The sequence below is a fragment of the Phalacrocorax carbo genome, chromosome 3, assembly GCF_963921805.1.
Source record: "Phalacrocorax carbo chromosome 3, bPhaCar2.1, whole genome shotgun sequence".
NCBI lineage: Eukaryota > Metazoa > Chordata > Aves > Suliformes > Phalacrocoracidae > Phalacrocorax > Phalacrocorax carbo.
The window spans coordinates 6,593,094-6,615,239 of NC_087515.1; the positions used below are offsets into that span (position 1 = coordinate 6,593,094).

A 22,146-nucleotide genomic window follows, 5' to 3' on the forward strand; every position below is an offset into this window, starting at 1 on the left:
CAGCGTGAATGCCAGGTTACGTGAGGACATGCCAGCAGAGCCCACATACCACGGCTGGGTTATGAGCACTTCAGATCTGACTGACTCTGCTCAGGAGACTGAAATATAAACAGCACTTTTCTGGGAGGAGCGGCTCCCATCCAAATACTCCCCCATCTTAGTCACAGGTTAAAATAAATAAATAAACAAAGCCGTACTAATCTCCCAGTTGGCCCGCTTGCAGCCACGTGACCGGCGTCAGCCTTTGCACCAAGGTGAAATATGGACCCAAAGGCTGGGTCCTGGCTTCGTGGTGCTCCAATGGCACACGTGGGACGGGCAGCAGCCCCTAACTGGGGTGGCGCAGACTTCGGCTTGCGGTGTAAGGGAACACCCACCTGGCAGACAGCAGAGCCCAGCTGCACACCACCTGCTCCTGGCCCCATCACACTTACATAAGGGAAATACTGAGGGGGCCAGGACACATTTAACCTAGAAATCCTCACGTGACCATGTGGATCCAAAGTGAAGCAGAGCAGACCTGGAGCTGCTTTCCATCCCACGCAGAGCCACATCTGGGGAGCAAAGCAAACAGGCCACCACGCAGCGGGGGACCAAAAAGGCTGGGGAATGGAAGGACTAAAGCAGTAGTTGCCTCTTCCCCTGTCCTTTGGTGAGTGGGAATAGCAGCGCTGGGAGCCAAGAGGGCACACTGGGGCAGGATCAGTCTAGACTTGCTCTGTTTCTTGTCCTCCTTCCCACAGCATCTGCTGCTGGCCCCTGTCAGGGGCAGGATAAAGAGCTAAGTGGACCTTGCAGCTGGCGCAGCGCAGCCATCGTACTCCCCTGCCTTGTGAGCTGTGAGTCTGGCCAAAGCTCCTGTGTGCGTATGAAAGACAATCCCAGCATTAAATATATTCCTCCTCTTTATCCAAACTAGAAATGGCTCCTCAGCCTACAACATCACCAGGCTATGTTAAAACATCTAAGTATAATCAGGAATGCAGCTGGAGGTCTAAGCATGGGGTGAGCAACCACGCGCATACTTTTTAACAGGAACTATCCCAATGGGCTCTACATACAGTATATCTGCCTGTTGCTAATTATATTTACTGGTGGTGGTTGGGTTTTTTTTCAAGCTGAAGATGAGTCAGAAAAAGAAAAAAGTCCTTTATTGTTGTGGAAGCAGAAGGATGTCTCCTGAGGGTGTATGTAATGCACTACTGTCACGGCATGACAATGGAAAAACTGACTGCTGAGCCAACCAAACCCCCATAAATACCTAATGATATCTCTCCTGGCCCAGATTTTCTACAAGTCGGTGCCTGAACTGCATACAAAATTACAATCGATATGAAAGGATCTCTCGTCTCAACAGAGCCAGAATTTAAGAGTCCAGCTGAGCATTATATTCCGGTTCATACAAAGAGATCCTTTTAAAGGTCTGTCACAATAACTTAAAGGTGGTGATCCAGCAAAAAAACTACTAGGCCTCTCCTTACCCTCTCCCCCATGCCTCCCGCCATTAGCACAAAGAACAGCTGGCTTTAGCGAACAGGCTTCATTATTAATTACAATATGGTGACACAAACAACGCGTGCTTAGGGATGTTATCAGGTCTGCATTCATGTGGGACAAGAACAGAATTTTCTTCCTTTTCTTCTCCTTCTCCTCCTCCTGGCTTGGGTAGCTCCGCCGCCTCGTGTGCTCGGCTGGGAGGCGGCTGTGCCAAGCACCTGGCCCAGTCATAGGTATGTGCACAGGGACAGGGAGCCCGTTGTGAGAAAACCCGGCCTTAGCAAATTTCTCTGGCCGTTGGCCAGCCTCTGCGTGTTGGGCAAGTGACTCTCCCCGGCCGTGGTTACATCAGTCACCACCACCTCCCTCAATGTCATGGCACGGAAAGCGGCTGCCAGTGGTGGGGGGAGAGAGAGAGGCAGGCGCTGGTTTTTCAAACCGGCTGTCCAAAAAACATTACAACACCCTCGCTGGTTTCCAGTGGGTTTGCTCAGTTCCTCCCTTCCCGTGAAGACCACACAGGCTTCACGAGGGCGTTTCGCCCTGCCACAGAAAGGCGGCCTCTGGGGCCTGCCGCTCCTGGCAGCTGCTCTGCCGCAGCGTGATTCCCCCGACTTCCTCCAGACACTCTCCCAGTTTACACTGAGGGCCAGAACCAAACTCAAAAGCTGATATTTAGGGGAAAAAACCCCTTATTTTCTTATATTTTTTTTCCAGAGGGAGATTCTCCATGCTGCTGCACCCCAGCACAAGGCAGGGGCAGGGCTGGAAGGGTGCGCAGACGGAGAAGCCCCTCATGGCTCTGCTCGCCCCTCAAACCCGCCTCTCCTCTGCCTGCTCTGGTCCCTTGTGCCGTGCCAGACTCGCACACCCTTGGCAGAGAGGGTGAGAAAACCCAGCCTGGTGGGAGACCCATACTCCCTGCCTCCCCAAGCCAGCAGGTCACAGGGGCCCAGCCCAGGGCTGCCAGCCTGCACCTGCATGGGAGCAGGCTGGAACACCGCTGCCGGCAGGGCTGACAGCCAGGTCCTGCTCTCGGCCACTGCCCCAGTGTGAATTTACAGCCACCCCCCCACGCAGCAGTGACAGGTATTTGTTCTGTGCAAGGGGACAGAGCAGACCCTGGACAAGGGACATCACTAAGACAACCATCTTGGGACCGGTGTAAGCACAATCACCTTATAAAAGAGCAAAACTGGCAAACAAAAATATTGCTCCTGGCATGCGAGTACCTTCCTTATTGATTCAATGCTACAAAATACACTGAAGTAAGGATGCCCTTTCTTCAAACCCTCTGGCAAATTCACTTTTGCTCTTGTCAACTTGCTGTCTCCTCACCCCTCAGCTCCTTCACCCTTGATGGCAGCAGCACCTTCCTACAACAGCGTCTCAGCCCTCCACTGATGGACCCCACCAGCCTCTGTGCTGCCTCCCCTCGCTCCCTCCTCTGCTTTGCCTCCTGCTTATAGTCCTTCTAGAGAAGGAGATTAAATATCTGCAATGACCATCCTGCAACATAACCCACCATGGGCCTGACCCCCCTAGCAAAAGCAGGGAGAAATGCTTGCTGGAGCCCACAGGGAAGCCTTCACCCGGGAGGGCGGCGCAGCTGGGCCTCACGCTGCGAGCCTGCCCCCTCAGCCCTGCCTCCCCCGGGACAGGAGCCCATGCAGGTTCACAAGCTGGCCAGATTAGGGTAGCTTTTCTCCAGTCAGAGGCTCTGGAAGGATTATTTGGCTGCAACATATCATATGACTTTGTTCTTAGAGTTACATTTTAACTGAGAAAGTTTAACAAGTATGACTTATGGGCTTCTAAAATTGGCAGCAGAAAAATGAGCTGAGGAAGTCATGGAAAAAAAACACAAGCGAGGCCATTCCATGTTATGCACAATTTCTGGGCTCTTTTTCCAATCTTCTGTTTTTTTGGATGATGGAAAATATTTTCCAGCTACACAGGCCTGGCCTCACCGAGTATGTATTTATGCCAAGTTTATAAAAAGCAGCTGCAGACAGGGTTGAATGAAAGGATTACACTGCTGTCTGTCTTCCAGAAGGTGCTTCAGTTCACACCCTGTCCCACAGAGCGAAGCTCGTTTCTCAAATCTCCATGAATTTATGTAAAGAGGGACAAAATTTGAACCGCACAATACAAACAGCTATGGCTGTGCATGCGAATGGGCATGCATGCATGTACATCTAGCTAGCTGGCAGCAGTTCCTAGCCGCTGCTTGCGCTGGCTTTTAGCACTTGAAGTTTACCACTGATCCTCCAACCTCTCCCACCCTACAGCGTAGTCCATCTTCCATGAATACAATGATGGGGAGAGGGCTTTCAGGGTCGAGACCCTGGTCTCAGTGTAACTCTGCTGCCTGCTTCATGAATACCTGCTCCCCAGCTGCTCCCACTGAAATTCAGGCTTCACCAACCTCACGTACTCTCAGGCTGCCAGGCTTTAAGGCTAGAAGGGATTGCTGTAAGCGTGCAGCCTGACCTCCTCTGCAGCACACTGCCACTGAATTTCAATCAGGAACCCAGGCAGCAGAGGCATAACCTTAATTTTCAGCCGTGTCTTGTCACAGCCTTGGCCTGATACACTAGTCACAAGAGGAGAGTCACAAATAATTATTCACTTTCCTAAACAGAATAGCTACAGGGGGTGTGGGGCAGACACAAACTGAAAGTAAATGGATATAAAAAGGTAAGGTAGGTGGTAAACTGCAGATCGTACATTAAAGATCTGTACCCTGCTGTTTTTGCAGTTGAGTATCTTAGAATAACAGTACTGAGAATGACAGTGTTACATCAGGAATATCGGTCAAGACAATATTTCCTGGCAATTGTTTGAGAAATGCTTTTCTCACAGCTAATTGCTCCCAAGAGGCTGCGTTTTCTCTGTTTTTAGAAGGAGAGTGATTAAGAAAGAAGGTTTTTAAACCTCTGCACCCTGCTGTGGGACAAAGAACTGGGGGGAAAAAGGCAAAAAAAGAAAGAAAAAGGAACAGCTGTAATGTTCTATGAAATGATTTTGTTCTGTTCTCTTGCCGGGGTGGTGGTGGTGGGTGCAATCATCAGTTTGGCAGAGATAAATACAGGAGAAGCAAGAAATCTTACAGGAAAGAAAAGGGGAGTCCCAGCTGCAGGAGTACCACATTGCCATCTAGTGGCACCGGCTCTGGGAAGCCAAACACACGGGGCTCTGCAAACTTTCCGCGCCTCCCCTCGCCGGTGCCTGTCTCTGGACAGCAGGAACCCTACCTGTACATGGGGCCCAGTTTCCTTTCGGTGCTTTACAACCAAGCTTGACAACTGCAAAACCGCTTGGTCTCTAAAAGACAGGTGTAGGAAGGCAAGGGGAAAAGGGAAAAATTCCACCAAAAGGAAGTTTAAGCCAGACTGGGCTTTGCTGGGAAAAGCTGGTGTTTACACTGAGGCCCACAGATTCCCACCTTTCACTGCTGCTGCACACAATGCTACCGCAGCCTCGGCATGCTCTGTGATTGTCATATGGATGTCGATGGCAAAATGATGGGCTGGTAGGAACAGAGAGTGCTAGCTTGTCCCAAGGAGACAGGCCTGAATCTAGAGCGGATGTCCTCTTCCCAATCGTGCCAGACCAAACGGCTCAGTACCTGTGTGCCCAGATGCTACCTGCAGTGCCGCCCCTGAAAATTTAACTCTGCTGTGTGCCTCTGCGATGACACATTTACTTTGTATTCTGAAAAGAATACAAATGTTAACCTTTCAACGCTGAAAAAAAGAAAAGCCAAAATGCTAAGCCCCTTAGCAAAAGGCAGACACACCACTTTTGGAAGACTCCCAGCAAAGGGCAGTGAATGAATTATTTTGTATGACCTTCACACAGCGAGTTTAAAAAGAGAAAAGAGCTTTGGTGTATGTGAAATCTGACATTCATTGAAAGATGTTAAATCGAAGGTCCTGGCTGCAGCAGACTTCTCTTTAGCCAGAAAACAAAACCACTCCCAGTGCCTGAACTCTGCCAGAAGAGACCATCATTTTGGGAAGCAATGGAAGAAGCCTTGCAGCAGGCATCTGACACTGCCATAAAGCTCTGCCTTGTGGCAAAGTGCTTTCTGTTCTTGCACTTCCCACTGGAAATAAATGACCACTCTCACATCTTATGGGCAATGAAAGGCGATGAGCAGCAGACTGCATTTGGCCCTGGTGCAAAGAACAGTATGCCTAGCTAATCATTAGCTCTGTGTCTTTGGTCTGAGTCCTGTGAAACTTCACAAGAGCAGAGCTGTACTGTATATGTGACCTAAACAGCCATGTCAACAAGGGCGATATTCTATATTAGCAAAAATAACGTGGTTTTCCAAGAAGAAAGGAAAATGCAGTTAAGTTCCCTAAAATTAAGATTATCTATGCTGCTCCAGCGAATAAGTCTTACAGCCACATTTTTTCAGAAGCCCAGAGTAATGACCTCTACAAATATTTTGGTGACTACAAACACTGAGATGATCTACGAATACTTTGAATTTACAAAATCCCTGGTGCATCAATCAACAACAAAGCTTGTGTTGTCATTCCCCGAAACCAAGCACACACCTGCAACATTACCAGGAGTTGGGAGGCAGATTTGAAGAGTAAGATTAAAAAAAGATATGAAAGGCCATGAAGGATCCCGCGTCTGAGCCATCGCTGGTTCTGTCAGACCGCAATCTGATTTTTTTTCTTCTTTAAAATCAGGGTGAGATCACTGTTTTTATTGAAAATGTGCTGCCCAAGATAGGAGACATCCATCTGTGAACAGATCTAGAGTCTAATGACAGATATTTTCAGGCCAGCTGAAAAATTTTGAGGGCAATCCAGCAGAGAAAACACTGCCCTCAACCTCGGCAAAGTCTCATAACAAACACCATCCTGGAACCAACCAAAATGAAGGGAAGGATTCCACACAGGAGCCAACTGTTTTCCCTGCTTCACATTTTATGACAAAAAGCAGGGGAGAGTACTGCCCCAGTATCAGTACATTCCATCCCAGAGTCTCTGTGTGCTTTAGTAAACCAATTTAACTTATCAGCACTTATTTCCAGGGTTGCCCCGAGAAGCCAAGGAGCCCAAGTGGTTAGCTCAAGCTCCCGCTAAGAACCAGAGAGCCTATTGGTCCTTGAGGGTGGGGCAGGACATGCCAGTCTGACCATCTGACCTTCTGGAAACACGGCTACCACGCAGCCAGCTCCTTCCAGGTGTATCCTTCTCTCCTTTCCAGGTCTGACTCTGAAGCAGAGAGGATAGAGCCATCCTGGTCAACAGATAACATCTGGTCTAACCATGAGGACTCTTGAGGGTCAGAAGCAAGCTTCAGAAGGCTGCACTGGGTCAGCTGTCCAAAATTGGGCTACAACTTCCTCTCAGTAAAGTATCTCTCCAGTTTTCAACCATTTCATCAGGCTGTCACGTATTCACAGTTTGCAATCCAACATCTAGGATGGATGCTGACTCACTACATTGCTTTCTGAGCTGCTTGCCTTATTTAGGCCTGCTTAATACCTGTGCCCCAGCTTTCTTATTTGCATGATGGGGTCACCAAATTTCAGACACTATGGCATAGGCTGATTACTAAGTTTTGACAGAACAGTCAGAGTTCCTTTTAAAGTTGCTATCAAACAGCAAGGCAGATTTCTGAAAGATTGCTTCTTACATTTGCAATGCAGAAGCCACTTACGAACTGCAGGACTGCCAGCAGAGTAATTAACTCAGTGCTTGACAGTTCATGTTATTTGATTTCAGTTTGTGGGGGCTGTGCTTCAAATCTTTTCAATTATAGAGAGTGTCTTTACTACTTTTTTTTTTTTCTTGTGGTAGGTTTCATGATTTACAAGCATGTCTATGGTTGGTTGAGGTCTGATTTTTCCTGATGATACTAGTAACTAGCATTGATTAGCCAACCAGTCTAAAAATAATGTGATGTAGAAAAGGAGCAAGCTTTAGAGCTTCATACATAATTCAGATAAACAAAAGACCCAAACAGTAACTACCGAAACAATCATACTATCCTAAACCTTACCTTCTCCCTTCCTGTGTCACTGTCCCATGTCCTGCTCTTGACTGCTTAGGTTTCCATGAGGAAAGGACCATGCAGAGTAAGTTACAGGATCAGGACCGCAGACTGTGAGCTTGCAGAAGCAGAGACTTCATCTTGACAGATTCTTCAGAGTGCCACACACATCTCTGCTGATACAGAAGTAATAATAATAATTTCATGCTAAGAATTCTGCCAGTGCCAATGGCCAGTAGATGACATCCCTACAGAGAAGTTAAAGGGCCCTTAGTTCTGTCAGACAACTTCTAACATAAGCCAAGGGGCAGCCTGATGTTAAAGTTCAAAACTTTAGATGGAGAGATAAAAGCAAATGAAATGTGAATCAAATAGCAACACCTCATGGTTATGCAAATTCAGCTGAGTGTCATTACAGCAAACACCCAAGCTAGAAGAACTGAATAAACATGGAGGCTGCAACCTGGGGTCAGATGGGGCTTCTCTTCCTTATACAGGCAAACCCTTCCACCTCCTTAATTCTAGGAGCTGGTAGTCTTCACCGTGGTAACTTACAGGACCAAGCAATTACATTATACCAGGTCAATGTGTGGTGAAGGTAAAGTTCCATCAAAACCAGACTGTTCCCACCAATAACGAGATACTGCTATGAATTGATTAGGCATGTTACTACCAATTAAAAACACCAGGAGAGTTTCTCAAAGAACATGCTTGCTCAAGAATCCCTTTTCTCAATTTCTCCATTTAATTAGTCACTGCATTATAATTAACAAATTCATGCAATAATCATTGTCATTTTAATCACCAAAGCTGAATGTACATTTCTTCTCATTAAATAACATTAAATACAACAAAAGATGCTAACCAGGTTGTTTCAGAGCTCCAGGAAATGCTCTTTTACATACACGCCAGAACAGGCAAAGATTGGTTTGTTACAGCAAATTTCTATATCTTCCAGGCTACCTTACAGGGTGAAACATATCCAGATTGACCTAAGGAAGGAGAAGAAGCATGGTTTGCAGAGACAGTATCCTCTATTAAAAGCTCTCTTTCTCTAGATACTTGCCATGTTTTAAGCAGACTTTGAAGAATTTCTTACTAACAAGTTGAATGTTTGGAAAAAAATGCTGACTGACAGCTACAAGGGCTGAACGCTTCCAATTACTCGTACAGCACCAACATACACTTTCCCCCTGCAAACACCCCCCAGGAAGCAGAGAGAAACCACTTCTGAGGTGCAGGGATAGTTAAGATTTGGTCTCAAGCCAGGGTGCCACTACGATACAAACAGCTGCTTCCGAGGCATGAGAGAGACCCCACCAGCTCACTTCACACCAGCCACAGGACTGCGACAGGGTGAGCAGATTTTGCCACCTTACACTGAATTTCAACCAGCAACGAAACTGCACCCTGTCACCAACCTATACCATTTTGTCTCCCTCCTGCCCTTTTTTTCAGTTGGCCCCCCTCACACGGGCTGTCACAGCCAGAGTCCAGCTCCAGGCAGAGGCTCAGGATGCAGATTTCTCTTCCACCCCTACTGCAGTTAACAGGTGCTCTCACTCCAGATAGCAAAGCTCATCCAGAAAAATCACAGCTGGTCAGGGGAAAACTCTTCTCTTGCATGCCTGGGAATGACATTCAGATGCATTTTGTTGCAGAGTTTAAGCTGTACAATGCAGCTAGCTTATCTATATACCTGGTTTGTGTTGAGGGATGGAAAGAAAGAACAGGGAAAGCCTTCTAATCATGTCATCACAACAAACCAAACACACAGGATTTAAAAAGCCAAAATTAGATATCAGTAGAAACATATGCCACTGCTGCCCCACTGATCCTGTCTTCCACACTGTACCAAATTTGTCTGGACAAAATGCTGCAATGCATCACCTCACCAGACAGGAAGATGCTAAAAATTAAGATTTTGCAGGATGCGCTTGCACAGAACGTGTGTGCAAAACTGCCCTCTGCTGTTTAGATTAAGACCTGCTCAAATAAATGATAGTGTGACCAAATCAGTTTTTAGTTGTAAGGGTCCAAGTTGTGAAAAGGCAGAACTATCTGCCTTCAGCCGTTTTCTGCCTTCACGCACAGTAGGAATTTCATACATGAAAGCCACTCGGAACTGGCCTGCAGCATGGACCATCCGGACAGATCTGTGGGCTGTAGCGCAATTTTGCTAACTGCACAACACTCCATTCAGCAACTACCAGGCAGTGGGTGAGCACCAAGGGACATCCTCTCACCCCAAAGATGAGTCAAGAACATCCTCAGGGTGTAACAGAAATAATGGTAAACTTAAGTGTGCACTGTAGGAGGACATGCATCTGTCAACCCCTAAAATCAAGGCCTGACCTTTACAAAACCAGAATTGGAACCCAATGTCTAGCATCAAAAGCTTATAGCACAGAGGCCTCTAAGAGCTCATGATTATTAGGCTACAGTAGTGATCAAAAAACAAGGTAGTGGCCTTATCAAAAGATGTCCAGTAATTATTCTGCAAAACTAGCACCTGTAAGCCCCTACTGCAGGGAAGGAGGTGAGAACCTGGATTTTCTTTTCAAGAACACATGGAAACCACTGTACTTTGAAAAAGCTGCCCATTATCTAGGGCCAGTATGCTGGACAGTTTGGTACAGAAACATGACGGAAGGGCCAGCTGTTTCCTGTGGTTTCACTCACACACTCATACATGGGATGTGGCCAGTTCTGCTCTCCAAGAACAGCATCAGATGTCCACATCATCTTCTTTGGGAAGCTGTTTTGGTACAAATGCGGAAAATAAGTACCGTTACCCGTACCAGAAGCTGTTTCTGGAGTGCCTCTCACAAAAACTAGCCCAGTCCTCATGTATTAAGCACAAGTTTCAGCTCTTTGCAACGGGCTTTCTGTCAGATTTGACTGCTGTGCAGACAGGCTTTTTTTGGTCACTGCATGGGAGAGACCAGAAGCTATACTTGTCAGTGTAAACACACAAATTAAAAACCAAACCAATACTTGGGTACAACAGAAGCCTTGAATATTTTTTTTTTCACATCAGCCCTTTTCATATCCACGTTTAAAAACGCAGAAGCATGGGTGTACAGTACAACACGCCTTTGAAACACTCACTAAAAGCACTTAGCGACCACTTCAAAGATTCCCTTGAAGTTTAACTCATGTCGATTTTAACACGATGGTCATGTAGGGCCACTGTTCAGCCTAAGGGACTTTAAACACACCATCAACAGATGTACAAATGAAACTTTAGACAGATTCTTCTGGGCGCACAAATAGCTGGAGCTTTACTTTGATGATGGCTGGCTGGCCTCCTACGCAGCAGGGCTGGGACTTCTCCATTTTTCAAGTTAAGGGCAACAATAATACTCTGTCATCCCCCAGGGTAAGGAAATTAGTGCCAGATGATTCAGTGCGTGCCCGATCACTCTGGTTTTGGTCTCGATTCCATTATCTAGAAAACTTAACAGTGAGACATCAAAGGTAGTCCTGCATGATCATGAAACTAGCTGGGTTTTTCTATAAAAGCTGCCTGAGAAGCTCGTAACTGGTGATAGGAGACTTCCTAGCATAAAACTAATAGACTCTGATTTCCTTTATTAGAAATCCTCTCAGTGCTGAAAATAAGTGCCTTGTTCTTGGAGCACCACAGAAGGGAAGACGGCGCTCTCTGGGAGCAAGATTAGTAGTTTTACCTGCAGTGAAGTAAGATTACAGATCTTATTCACCAGCAGCTGTGAGCTCAGCAGCAGCAAATCCACAACAGGAACGGCTCGCTTCCACTTTTTTTTAATTTGCACAGGTGAAAAGAAATACAGTACTGTGCACAGCCAATGTGATGGCATTACTACTACTGATGCAATAACATCTGTCATTACCACTGTACTTCCGATGACCTGCACTTTGCTTACATCGGAAACCAGTTCTAAATTACAACCTCCTGCATCTGTGGGCTGTGCGTGCTAGCTACACCAGCATTAGCCTGTCATTGCCAGAGCAACAGCAAAATCCCATTCTAGACAATATCTTCAAGTGTTCACAGTTTGTAAGGTATTAGCTTTATCAGGAGATTTGGAGGGGAAAAAAAAAAGTCTTAAGCCTCATTAAAAGGATTCATCATTCCCACCCTATTAGCCCATGCACTCAAAACAGGTAACAGATCTTGCTCTAGGAATACTAACCAGGTACTTCTGGGTTATCAAATATGAGAACAGATTTGTATTTAAGGCTTCATTTAAACCTATGCGATCTAAAATTTTGTTTGCATCTAACTTTGCAGGACCAAGAAACCTAAAAAGGGTTACAGTAACATGTGTGTCTAATGTTTATTAAAGCAATGACCATTTGCAGACATAATCAGACTATCAGCAAGCCTTCCATCAAAATCAGAATTATTGACACGCAGGTTTGCTAAAACATATGTAGTTCAAGACAGCTTTGCTGTAAGCCAAACCATTAATTCAAACTGTCATTATTATACCAGAGAGTGTAGAAAATTGTTCAGGTTTGAAGGAATGGTGCCACTTTTGCCTTACGCTGTTTGGGTTTGTTTTTCGAGGCAGGGTTGAAGAGTTTGATTTACCTTAAAACGATGTTAAAAGCTGAACCAAAGAGATACTGCACTGAAGCGACCACCACCAGCAAGGACAGCAGGTGGATACACTCACAGTTCTGTCAGCATAACCTGTGAATTCTTACTTTCTAATTTTAAGGGTTAGAAAGAAAAATTCCTCCAAAAAGATTCACTGTACTCATTCAAAGAAAACCTTCTGCAACTTCACAGTATTTTTATTAAGTACTCTAGGTGCAGAATAACTTTGCGCCTCTAAAAGAAATTAAAAGGGCAAACTAGCCATTGTCACCTGAAGACTATGATACTAAGTTTTAGTTTTACTTTATGCTACCTGAACAATTCAAGCACAACAAGACAACTAAACTACAGCTAGCTGTTCAGGAAATTTTGTTTGTACCAGCCATTAACTTCAGCATTTGTTGCATTACAGAAAGATTCAATAGCACCTCAGACCCTGGGAAACTGTTTTCAAGGGGGTAAGTGGGAAACACCTCTTCCATGGCAAACCATCTCAGCAGACTGACTCAGTAAGAGCCATTTCTACTCCCAAACACAGGTATCTGACTGCTAGGTGACCATGAACTATCCACTCAACCTCTCAATTTTGTCTGAGGCAATTTCTGAAACACTGAGACCTATGGTTTAGAAGAATCTGTCTTTTCAGAAGCTTATACCAGGCTGGAATGAGACAGACACAGATGGGAATGTTGGCTAAGGCTAAAGTGCTCTCAGAGTATCTCACTTCTGCTTGGACTATGCCACCTAGTACCTCACTATTGGCAAATCGGCCTCATTAGCACAAACCATCAGCTGGTCTGAAAGACAGGCACCTTGAAGCGTTCTCCTCCTTTCTTCTCACGTTAAAACAAGTCACCATGCCAAAAATGTAACACTACGTTTTTAATTGCTTCTGCCACCTGAGCAGTGATAACAAATCCAGAACAGTAGCAGCCAGTCTGTTTTGACATTTTGAACATCCTATCCATGGAAAACTTGCTTTCAGAAGTATGCTTCTGCTACTCCCTTAAGCCTGTATATTATTTGCCTCCTTTTCACTGGCAAAGGAAAACTTACTCAAATTCAAGTTTACAGTACCACACACCACACCAAAATTTTTACAACATCTAATTCCATCACTTTAGCTAGTTTAGCCTGGGGATATCATTGTCTTACCTTATCAGTGCAAATCTTGTTTAAGGCAAATGCCAAAGACTGTTAGCAACCATTTTCTATGGTCTCGAAGACTAAAGACTGAAATGTTAACTGCCTATCTTGAAAAAAGGTTTCAAGCTTTCCAGAAAAAGCTCTTACAATCTGCCCCAAGTTCTATCTCAAACAGCTTTATTTCAGACACCTGCATTAACAGACCTTTCATGTCTGCCAGATACAGTTTTGACTTGCATCACTTCAGATGTTATTGTTCCTGACAGAAATGGATTTGTCATTCTTTCTGCTGCCAGTCATCTATTACCATTCTGATTTGCATCTCTAAGGTGATCGGTTACTGTTTAAATGATCGCATGTCTATTTTCTCAGGAAATGACACAAGATTTTAAACTTAATTAAAAGCATTGGAAGACCAGCCATAACATTAAAAATAAATTTTAATGTTAAGTCATTTTTAGATCAATTGCTCTGACATCCAAACGTTCTGAAATTTAAAGTAGTACTATAGGGACACACAAGTGCAGATAAATCTTTATTGCCATAACTTCGTTTTTTCAAAAATGAGCATTGGGTTTCTAATAGGTCGTAGTTTTATGTCTTTATATGTACAACATTACAACTGCATATTTTAATAATAATGAAGTTAGTGATACTTTGATAACTCACCACAGTGTATTTATAAAATGAATTCTTATCAAAATACACTTTTCACTGGGATAATAAATAAAATCCTGTGAAACCCACCTACACAAAGTTAATTTTAACTCTGGTAGAACCCGATGTGGTACACAGTCCATTAACTACTATGTTTGCCCCTTTATCCCCCTACTGATGCTCATCTTCTGGGGTAAGAAAACATTTTTTCCCCCTGTTGTGGTGTGACCTCATTCAACATCATCTTCAGCCAAGCACTGTGCACTTACAATTCTCTGTAAGAAGGAGAAAAACTCATTCACAATTACATAAAATTGACAGTAGGCAACTGATTATCAAGCAACGTAATCTTACACTGAACATTAAGCAGTGTAATTACTCACCAAACTGATTAACGTTAAAAATGGTAATCTATTTGACATAAGTTTTTGAAGTCAGTTCCGCAGAAATTACGTACTGTGCAGCGCCTAACAAAGCCGAAGTCAGGTAGATAATATCCTACCAGCCTCAAGTGATGACCTGTGTGGTTTTTGCCGCTGTTCTCTGAGGAAACATTTTTGCTCTACTGTTTCCCCAGACCGTTACATCTTGTGTACCTGACACTTCTCAGTGTTTTCACTAACTTCATGGACCTTAAACCAAAACGTAACCAGGCCTGAGCTGTAAGGAGAGCTGGCTGATGCACAGCACTGAATCTCTGCTTCAGGTGAGGTAACACCATTAGGGAGTACCCTTGCACTTCCAAGAACATAAAACATATTATTTGTTTTACAGTAGACTCGGCCAACGTTACCTGCACAGTACTCAGGTTAAAAAGGGAGGGCATTTTATACACAGAACTATGCACACTTTTACCACCAGGGAAACCCCCAAGCTTCCAAAACTGTCATGTGGTCTGATGCTAGTTATCATGTTGTGCTTATAGCTGGCCCAGAAGCAACAGGCTAGCAAAAGTAACAGATTAATTCTAATGGACTTTTATAGCACAGACACTTGTGGGTATTTTATTTAAAAAAACAAACAAACAAAAAACTCAAGACCCAGTGCAAGAAAATTATCGCGTTTCTGATCCCCCAACTTGTATCTGGGAAACAGTAGATCCGCTTATAGTATCAGAGCTGCGGTCAGATGTCTCTGCTTTAGAAGAGCTTAGCATACCCTAGGTATGAGAGAAGTTTCTATTTTACCCTGTTTGCTATTAAAGCTGCATAACATTTTTCACATATACTTTTTAAAGTTTCAGATGGAAAAAAAGCTTCTTTTATTCTAACTGAACATATACAAAAACCACATTACAATAACCAATACTCAAGACTGATGTAGTGGATAAGAGATGTAGTTCACTTCTTTTCGAACAAAAACAACCAGGAATGTTTCACCTACCTGGCTTATTGTAGGGAGCTTAGTTAGAAGCATTTGAAACACCGGTGGTGGAAGAGTCTGCTGTAGAACTTGTAGTAGCTGCTGCGGCTGTCCACACACAGCAATGGCATTGGTCAAGTGATCAACACCTTTCTCATATTCACCTGTATGACAAATCATAATGTTTTGAAATCAACCTTCTTCCACACTGTAAAGTATTTACATAAAACATCCATCAACAGTGGATTAAATTACTGAGAATCAATCCACACTTTTCTTTCCTCCTCCCTTGCTGGATCTTCTGAACGCAGAAGGTTAGAAACAAGTGAACAGATTTTCCTAGGTAAATTTGACTCCCCAGAAGATCTTGGTGTATAAAAATCACCTTCTAGTAAAGGAATAGTATTTTGTAACTTACCCTTCAAAAAAAAAAATGCCATTACCTTGAGCTAGTAGTTCCTCGCCAAGCTGAATCTCCTCAAGGAAAAATTTCTGAACTGCTTCAGCATCTTTCAGATCAGGCAACTATAACACACAGAGTAAAACTGAAGTTGGCCCTTAAACATCAGTTAATAAACAAGTTTGTAGAAAACATTCTCAGCTGAAAACACACACACACAACCATACTGTTGTATGTATGTAACCAACTGTTACACTGACACTGGCAAAAAAAAAAAAAAAATATTAAAAGTGTCACCACTAAGTTAAATATACACAGAATGTTTTTGAAAATCACACTCAGGTCTCATATCTTTGCATCACAAATCTGTAGAGAGACAGAGCATGAAATACCTCTACTCGGTTTATTAAGTACACAGTTTTGTAGCAAATAGAAATTCTAAGGCATGTTTTGTTTATCGCAACTATGTTTCTTACAATTGATTAAGAGAGATTTATATTTTCTTCCAGGATCCACTGGCAATAAGGAAATAGAAATTGAATACTTATAGCAAAAAGCCATCAAGTTCAGTTATAGGTGTATCCCATCAATGATTTTTAAGTTTGAAAAGTCCTTGCACATACTACAAAAAGGAGAACGCCATCAGATCACACAGTAAATGTTGTAGTTTCTAGTACAAGGCCTTTATCAGACACAGAAAAGAAACAACCATTTGATTGTTTGTGAGCATTACAGAAACTGTATTTGCAGAAGTGTTTGTAATGCTGAAATCAAAACACATCTTTAAACAGATCTTCCAAATAACACAAATTAAACATCTCTCAAAATAGCACTGCATTACTGAACAGAGAATTACCTTGGAAAGCCCTGCTCTCTCTTTGGCAAGCTTCTGTTTCTTCCTTCCTGTAAGAATAAAAACATCTTACATTTTTAATTTGCAATTAAAAAAGCCTTTAGATTATAGTTCGAAACCATGAACAAATCAAAGTTATTTTCAAAATAAGAAACTGGTAATATATTCCAAATATTAAAGAACTGAACCCAAGACTGCAACCCACTCTCTGCAACAGAATATCATTTAGATGTCTAATGAGGGCTGGCAGTAGCACACCAACTCAAAATGGCAATTCTTCTCCCCCTGGCTATGGTAAACCAACTGTGCAGGGCTTGCAGCAGAGCATACCTCATGCACTAGAGGCATGAAGAAGGAAAGAGAATTAGAGTAATACAGGATTTCTCTACATGATTTCTAACCAGGATAAGCCGCAGAAGAACTGCCTACAAGTCAAGGCTATCTAAAATTTTGAACTATATGGGGCACCACCAAGAGGAACTTTAGCAGGTCACAGTACACAAGAGTACCTTCCCAGCTGCTTTATAGCAAAGCCTCGGGAACTAGCTAAATAGGTGGCAGTACCTCATCACTCCACAGCAAGAGCAATACTAAAGCATACATTTCTGAAATCTCAGGAAAGCAAACATTTACAGATGAAACAAACATTAACAGATCTAACTGTCCAACCTAAAGGCAGGAAGTTGGTCTGCAACATAAAGTTGTACGACTCCAGCAAAACTAGTGGAATTAAAATGATACATAGCTTTTTTTAAATGCAATTAGGCAGGTATAAAGACATCTTATAGTAAAGGCTGTTCATACAAGAAAGAATAATTACAGTAATACTGGTGATCTCCTTAGAATAATTTTTCTACGTCATCAGTTCATCACCTGAAATAGTTACATCAATATAACTTTTAAGTACAGCCTATGGTTAAACAACTGTACTCTTACTATTTGTCCTCAGCGTCTGCTTGGTGAACATTTATGTTGACAAAGAGCAACTGTCACACCGCGCCGATTTTTCTTCTGAGACAATTTTACAAGCTAGAAATACTGTCGGTTATGACTAGCAGTTTTAGTGGAAATGAGTTAAAAGTTTGTGATTGTCCACATGATGAAGACATTCAGGAATACCATTTCCTAGCACTGATAATGTAATGTGTGAAATCTATGGGCAAGATCAAATGTTCGTTATATAAAGGGAGTTCACATTCTAACTACACAGATCCCCCTTTTACCTTCTGTAATACCTTAATAACCCTTAGCACCTGTATTTCTACAACTTATTGACCTACGAATGTTATTTTACGACATCATACACAGAAAAATGTGTCTTACAGAACTGTAGGACAGTATAATTTTATCATTGTTGTTTTCAATATTAAAGGATTTATCTCTTGGAAGTCGATGCTTTCGATTAGCTCGCTCTGAGTTTTCTGAAGCATTAATTCGCACAAAACTTTAAAATGCACTACTATGCAAACCAGTTTTGCTAATACATAAAATCTGTAGCGCATTCAGTGAAAACTTCAATGAAATGCAAAAAGAGTACCAGCTTAACATTGTATGTAATTTTCAGGAAAAAACTGTGTTTTCTTGGCGTGACTATAGCATCATCTAAAATAGTACAACAGGTATCAGTCACCAGGTAAGCATTCAGAGATAAAGAAAAAAAGGACGTGCTGGTAACTGTAACCATTTAATAAAAAGCTTTTGACCACTAATCACACACATAGGAAATCACATACTTCAACCCAAAAATATTAAAGGAATGTGAAGAATCACCAAGATTTCAAAACTGATCTACAGAATCTTTCAAGTCTGATTACTATGCAGTCTTTCTTCCTCTTAATACATTTTTACATGTCTCTTTTTAAGTCCGCTAGCTAAAACAGTTACAAAAACCAAACCGCTCTGAAAGATATTTAGGAATTCTTCCCACAGTGGTCGGTAACACTAGTCTTAAAATATCTTTGCAACAGCAGCCAGAAGTTACAAATGCAATATGACAACAAAAAAGCAATGGCTGGGGGGAACACAACACACCTAAAAAAAAACCCCAACTGTTTTCATTTTCCCTCAGGGACCTCCAAGAAAATGAAAAACTTCCCTCATTTCTAAAGACATCATCACATTTTAAAAAAACAGAAGGGAAATCGTTCATAGAAGGAATCTTAGTTAATATAGAAAAGCACGTGCATCCATCCAAAACAGAAAGCTGAACTGCAGCTCTCAAACCGCACGTGACTGGCAGGTTCTTCAGGCACGGCTCTTGTACCTGGGGAATAAGTTTCAAATGTGAACCAATGGATAACCTGACATGCTGGCATGGGCTGCAAAAGTCCCTGAGTTGCCCCAGCAGCTTCTGAACCAGTCTCACAAAGGAGCAGAACAACCAAAGAGCCATTGGCATCTTCAGCTTCCATCCGTGAAGTCTGCCTATGGCCCTCCTCCCACCAGGCTGTCCAGGCAAAAGGTGCTCTGAGGCATAGTTCAGCACGGTCAGAAGTTCTGGCTGTCTCTGAATGAAAAGATCAGTGTCTGTGCTTGCACACAGAACAGTTCTGTTTTATACATTCAAGAACATGAACAGTAAACACATCTAAAAATCTTATAATCTTAAAATAGAGCTGCGGAAGCTAAGCAGCTCCAGAGAGCTTTGCTGTCTTTTGATCCCAAGATTAATACAGACATACCCCCAAGCTTGCAACACAAAACCCTAAAATAACACAAAACCTGCTAAATAAATAAGATTAAGACATCTGGAAAACCAAAGCCCAGCAGTTCTTCAAGCCTCCCAAAAAATCACAATTTTTTTCTCTTGACACCTGAATCTGGCCACCTCATTTTTAGGCTAGGCCTCTGTGACGTAAATTTTGTTGCTAACACTACCCAGAGAGATGTACAATATAAGCGGGATGGCAAAACCAATATTGGTTCTTCGTGTCTCAACATGTGCTTGACCAAATGCAACAGGCAATCCACTGACATGTAGGATCTCCTGTCCTTCCCATATTTTGCTGACATTGCATCATAGAGGCTGAAAAACAATTTTATCCTAAGAATGTTACTGGAAAAGATCTGCTGTAAAAGTGGCTTCTACAAGTTTTTCATCAAATACTCCTTCCTTTGCCTGAGAAACAGTATATTTTCATCTAAAGAACTGCAGCTGGCTGCTGCATTGGACCTTTTTTGGTCAAATATTTTACAGGCCAAGCCTTGTTATCCAACAGTAAAAACACTGTAACAATCTGATCACTGGCACCACTACAGAAGCATTCGTACTAAAGAATCAGTTACAGTACTAAAAAAATAAAAACAAATTCCTTCATATTATCTAAAGCCTTACAACTAGAAGCAGCTCAGTGTATCACATCCAAGGATCATAAGTCATACAGTGATGTCCTCCAAATGGCAACAGCCATCCCCTATCAAACCACCATCGTTTTCCGCTTTAAAGAAAATGTTAATTCTTAATCAGAGCAAGCCTAAGGTTTATTCAGAACGTTACTGGATAGAAGCTCAGATAATGGAAATAACGGGACGCAAAAGTCACTTCCAGTGCTTCTGCAAAAATCTTGCACAATCCAATATTTTCTCTAGCACCTATTGAACATCATAAAAAGAACACCGCTGATTATACTGCCAACAATCGAGTTTGCTTGCGCAAGACAAGCACATACCAGTTTACTATACCAAGAATTCCCAATGAATGACTTGCACTGCAGGGCAAAAAGTACTTGGAAGGCACATAAGGAGTGCGTGTCTAATATCCTGCACGCCCGAGCAAGGGCCTGAAGATGAATTGTTCGAAAGACAAAATTTGCTGTGGAAGAATTTACAGAAAGTGGAATAAATACGCTGTTCAGCATCAATACTGGTCACTCAACAAATTCAATCCAATGAGACAGAGTCAAAGTACTTAAGTTATGTTTAAACATAATCGGGCACATATTCATTTTTAACCCATGTAGTTATTGACTCTTCCATCCATCAAGCTGCTGATCGCGTTATGTTTACTTGCCGAGAAAGTTTACCTTAATAGTAATCTCTTATCTTCAGATTAGTTATCAAAGGAATATTCCCACAGTAGAAACAACCCAGCACAAGTATCAGCTTATTTGCCAGGACTCATATGAGTATCTTGGATAAATTTGAGCACCTTGAGAACTCATGCTTACAACCGCATTTAAAACCGACATTTAAGTAAGTGTCGAAGATGTGAAATAATGGAGAGCCACGGGAGAAGAGCTCTGCATTTTGGATTAATCAACAGTTTTCTCTAGCATTCATTCTTATCCTGGAAGCTAGTAAGAGAGCTGCCAGGAGGGTTTAGAATGCAGCGGATAAAACACCTGAGGGGTGCTATCGGCCCTCGCCTCGCCACAGGTTTATGAGAAGAAATCGCGTTGCTTTATCTGACCGTCTTCCAAAACCAACAAAAATTAGCGTCGTCAGATAAATGCAGCGGCGGTAACAGAACGGCTGAGCGGGTCGGGTAACAAGATTTAAAGAAGGCAAGAGGGAGGGGAGCAATTAGCACGGCGAGGCCTCTCGGGGGCCGGCAGTAGCCGCGCCGACCGCAGGGGACGCGCTCCGAGGGGCAGCCCCCTCCCCTGCTTTAGGACAGGGATGGCGGGAGGCGCCACGTGCCGCCCTCCCGCCCCCCGCGCGCCGGCCGTTGAAGGCAGGGCGCGCGCGTGGGCCGCTGGACGCTGCCGGCGGGGAGCAAGGGGCTGGCGGGGGGGAGGGCCAGACACTCACGCTCCCGCAGCCGGTTCTTGAAATTCGGGTCGCTCCGTCTCTTGCGGTCGAAGTAGATGCAGTAACCGATGAAGAGGGCGCCGCAAAGGCCCGCCGCGATGGCGCTGGTCCTGCCCACCATCATGGTGCCAGCGCCGAGGGGAAGGTCCGGTCCGGTCCCGCCGCGCCGCCGCCGCCCCCGCCCGCCCGCCCTCCCGCCGCGCGGCCGGCGCCGAGCTCCGCAGCCACCTTGGGGCGAGCGGGCAGCCGGGAAGGACCCCGCCTCGCTTCCGCTCGCGTCATCAGGCAGCGGCGGCTGAGGGCGCCCCCGCCAGTGCCTGCGGGGAGGGAGGCACGGGTTGTGTGTGCCCCCCTACCCCGCCCGGCTCCGCCGCGCAGCGGGAGCGCAGCGGGACGAGGAGGGCAGGGCAGGGCGCTGGCGAGACCGAGCGGGGCGGTGGAGCCGAACGCCGCGTCCCGCGGGGCGGCGCGCCAAGGGAAGCCCCCGCCGCCTGAAAGGCCCGCCCTGCTCTCGCGCCGCTGTCCAGGGCCCGGCGGCAGCAGCTTTTCGGCACCCGAAAGGCCGAAGCCTCGTAAACGGGCGCTTAATGGTTAAAGAAAACATCCCCAAACTATCCACGTAACGATTTGCACGTCATGGCAGACTTGGCCTGCGCTGAGGATCACAGAATCATTAAGGTTGGAAAAGACCTCCAGGGCCATCAAGGCCAGCCGCCAACCCAACAGCACCAGCTCTCTTAAACCCTGGCCTGAAGTGCCGCGTCTTCATGTTTTTGAACAGCTCCACGGATCATTACCTCCTTTCAGGTAGTTGTAGAGAGCCATAAGGTCTCCCCTCAGCCTCTTCTCCAGGCTAAACAACCCCAGTTT

The 22,146-nt window shown here is 44.2% G+C and overlaps 1 protein-coding gene and 1 non-coding gene across 2 annotated transcripts; both read right to left on the minus strand.

Moving 5' to 3' along the window:
* Positions 1-13,677: 13,677 nt before the first annotated feature.
* TOMM20 (translocase of outer mitochondrial membrane 20) lies at positions 13,678-21,508 on the minus strand. The gene is made up of 5 exons (XM_064445721.1): positions 21,277-21,508; positions 16,531-16,577; positions 15,718-15,799; positions 15,296-15,438; positions 13,678-14,187 (listed from the first exon to the last, which is right to left on the minus strand). Exons 1-5 carry the CDS (start codon positions 21,398-21,400, stop codon positions 14,143-14,145), a joined length of 441 nt encoding a protein of 146 aa, XP_064301791.1. The 5' UTR covers positions 21,401-21,508; the 3' UTR covers positions 13,678-14,142.
* Positions 20,721-20,855, minus strand: LOC135312936 (small nucleolar RNA SNORA14). The gene has a single exon (XR_010372552.1). It is a non-coding gene; the product is annotated as a small nucleolar RNA SNORA14 (small nucleolar RNA).
* Positions 21,509-22,146: the final 638 nt, after the last annotated feature.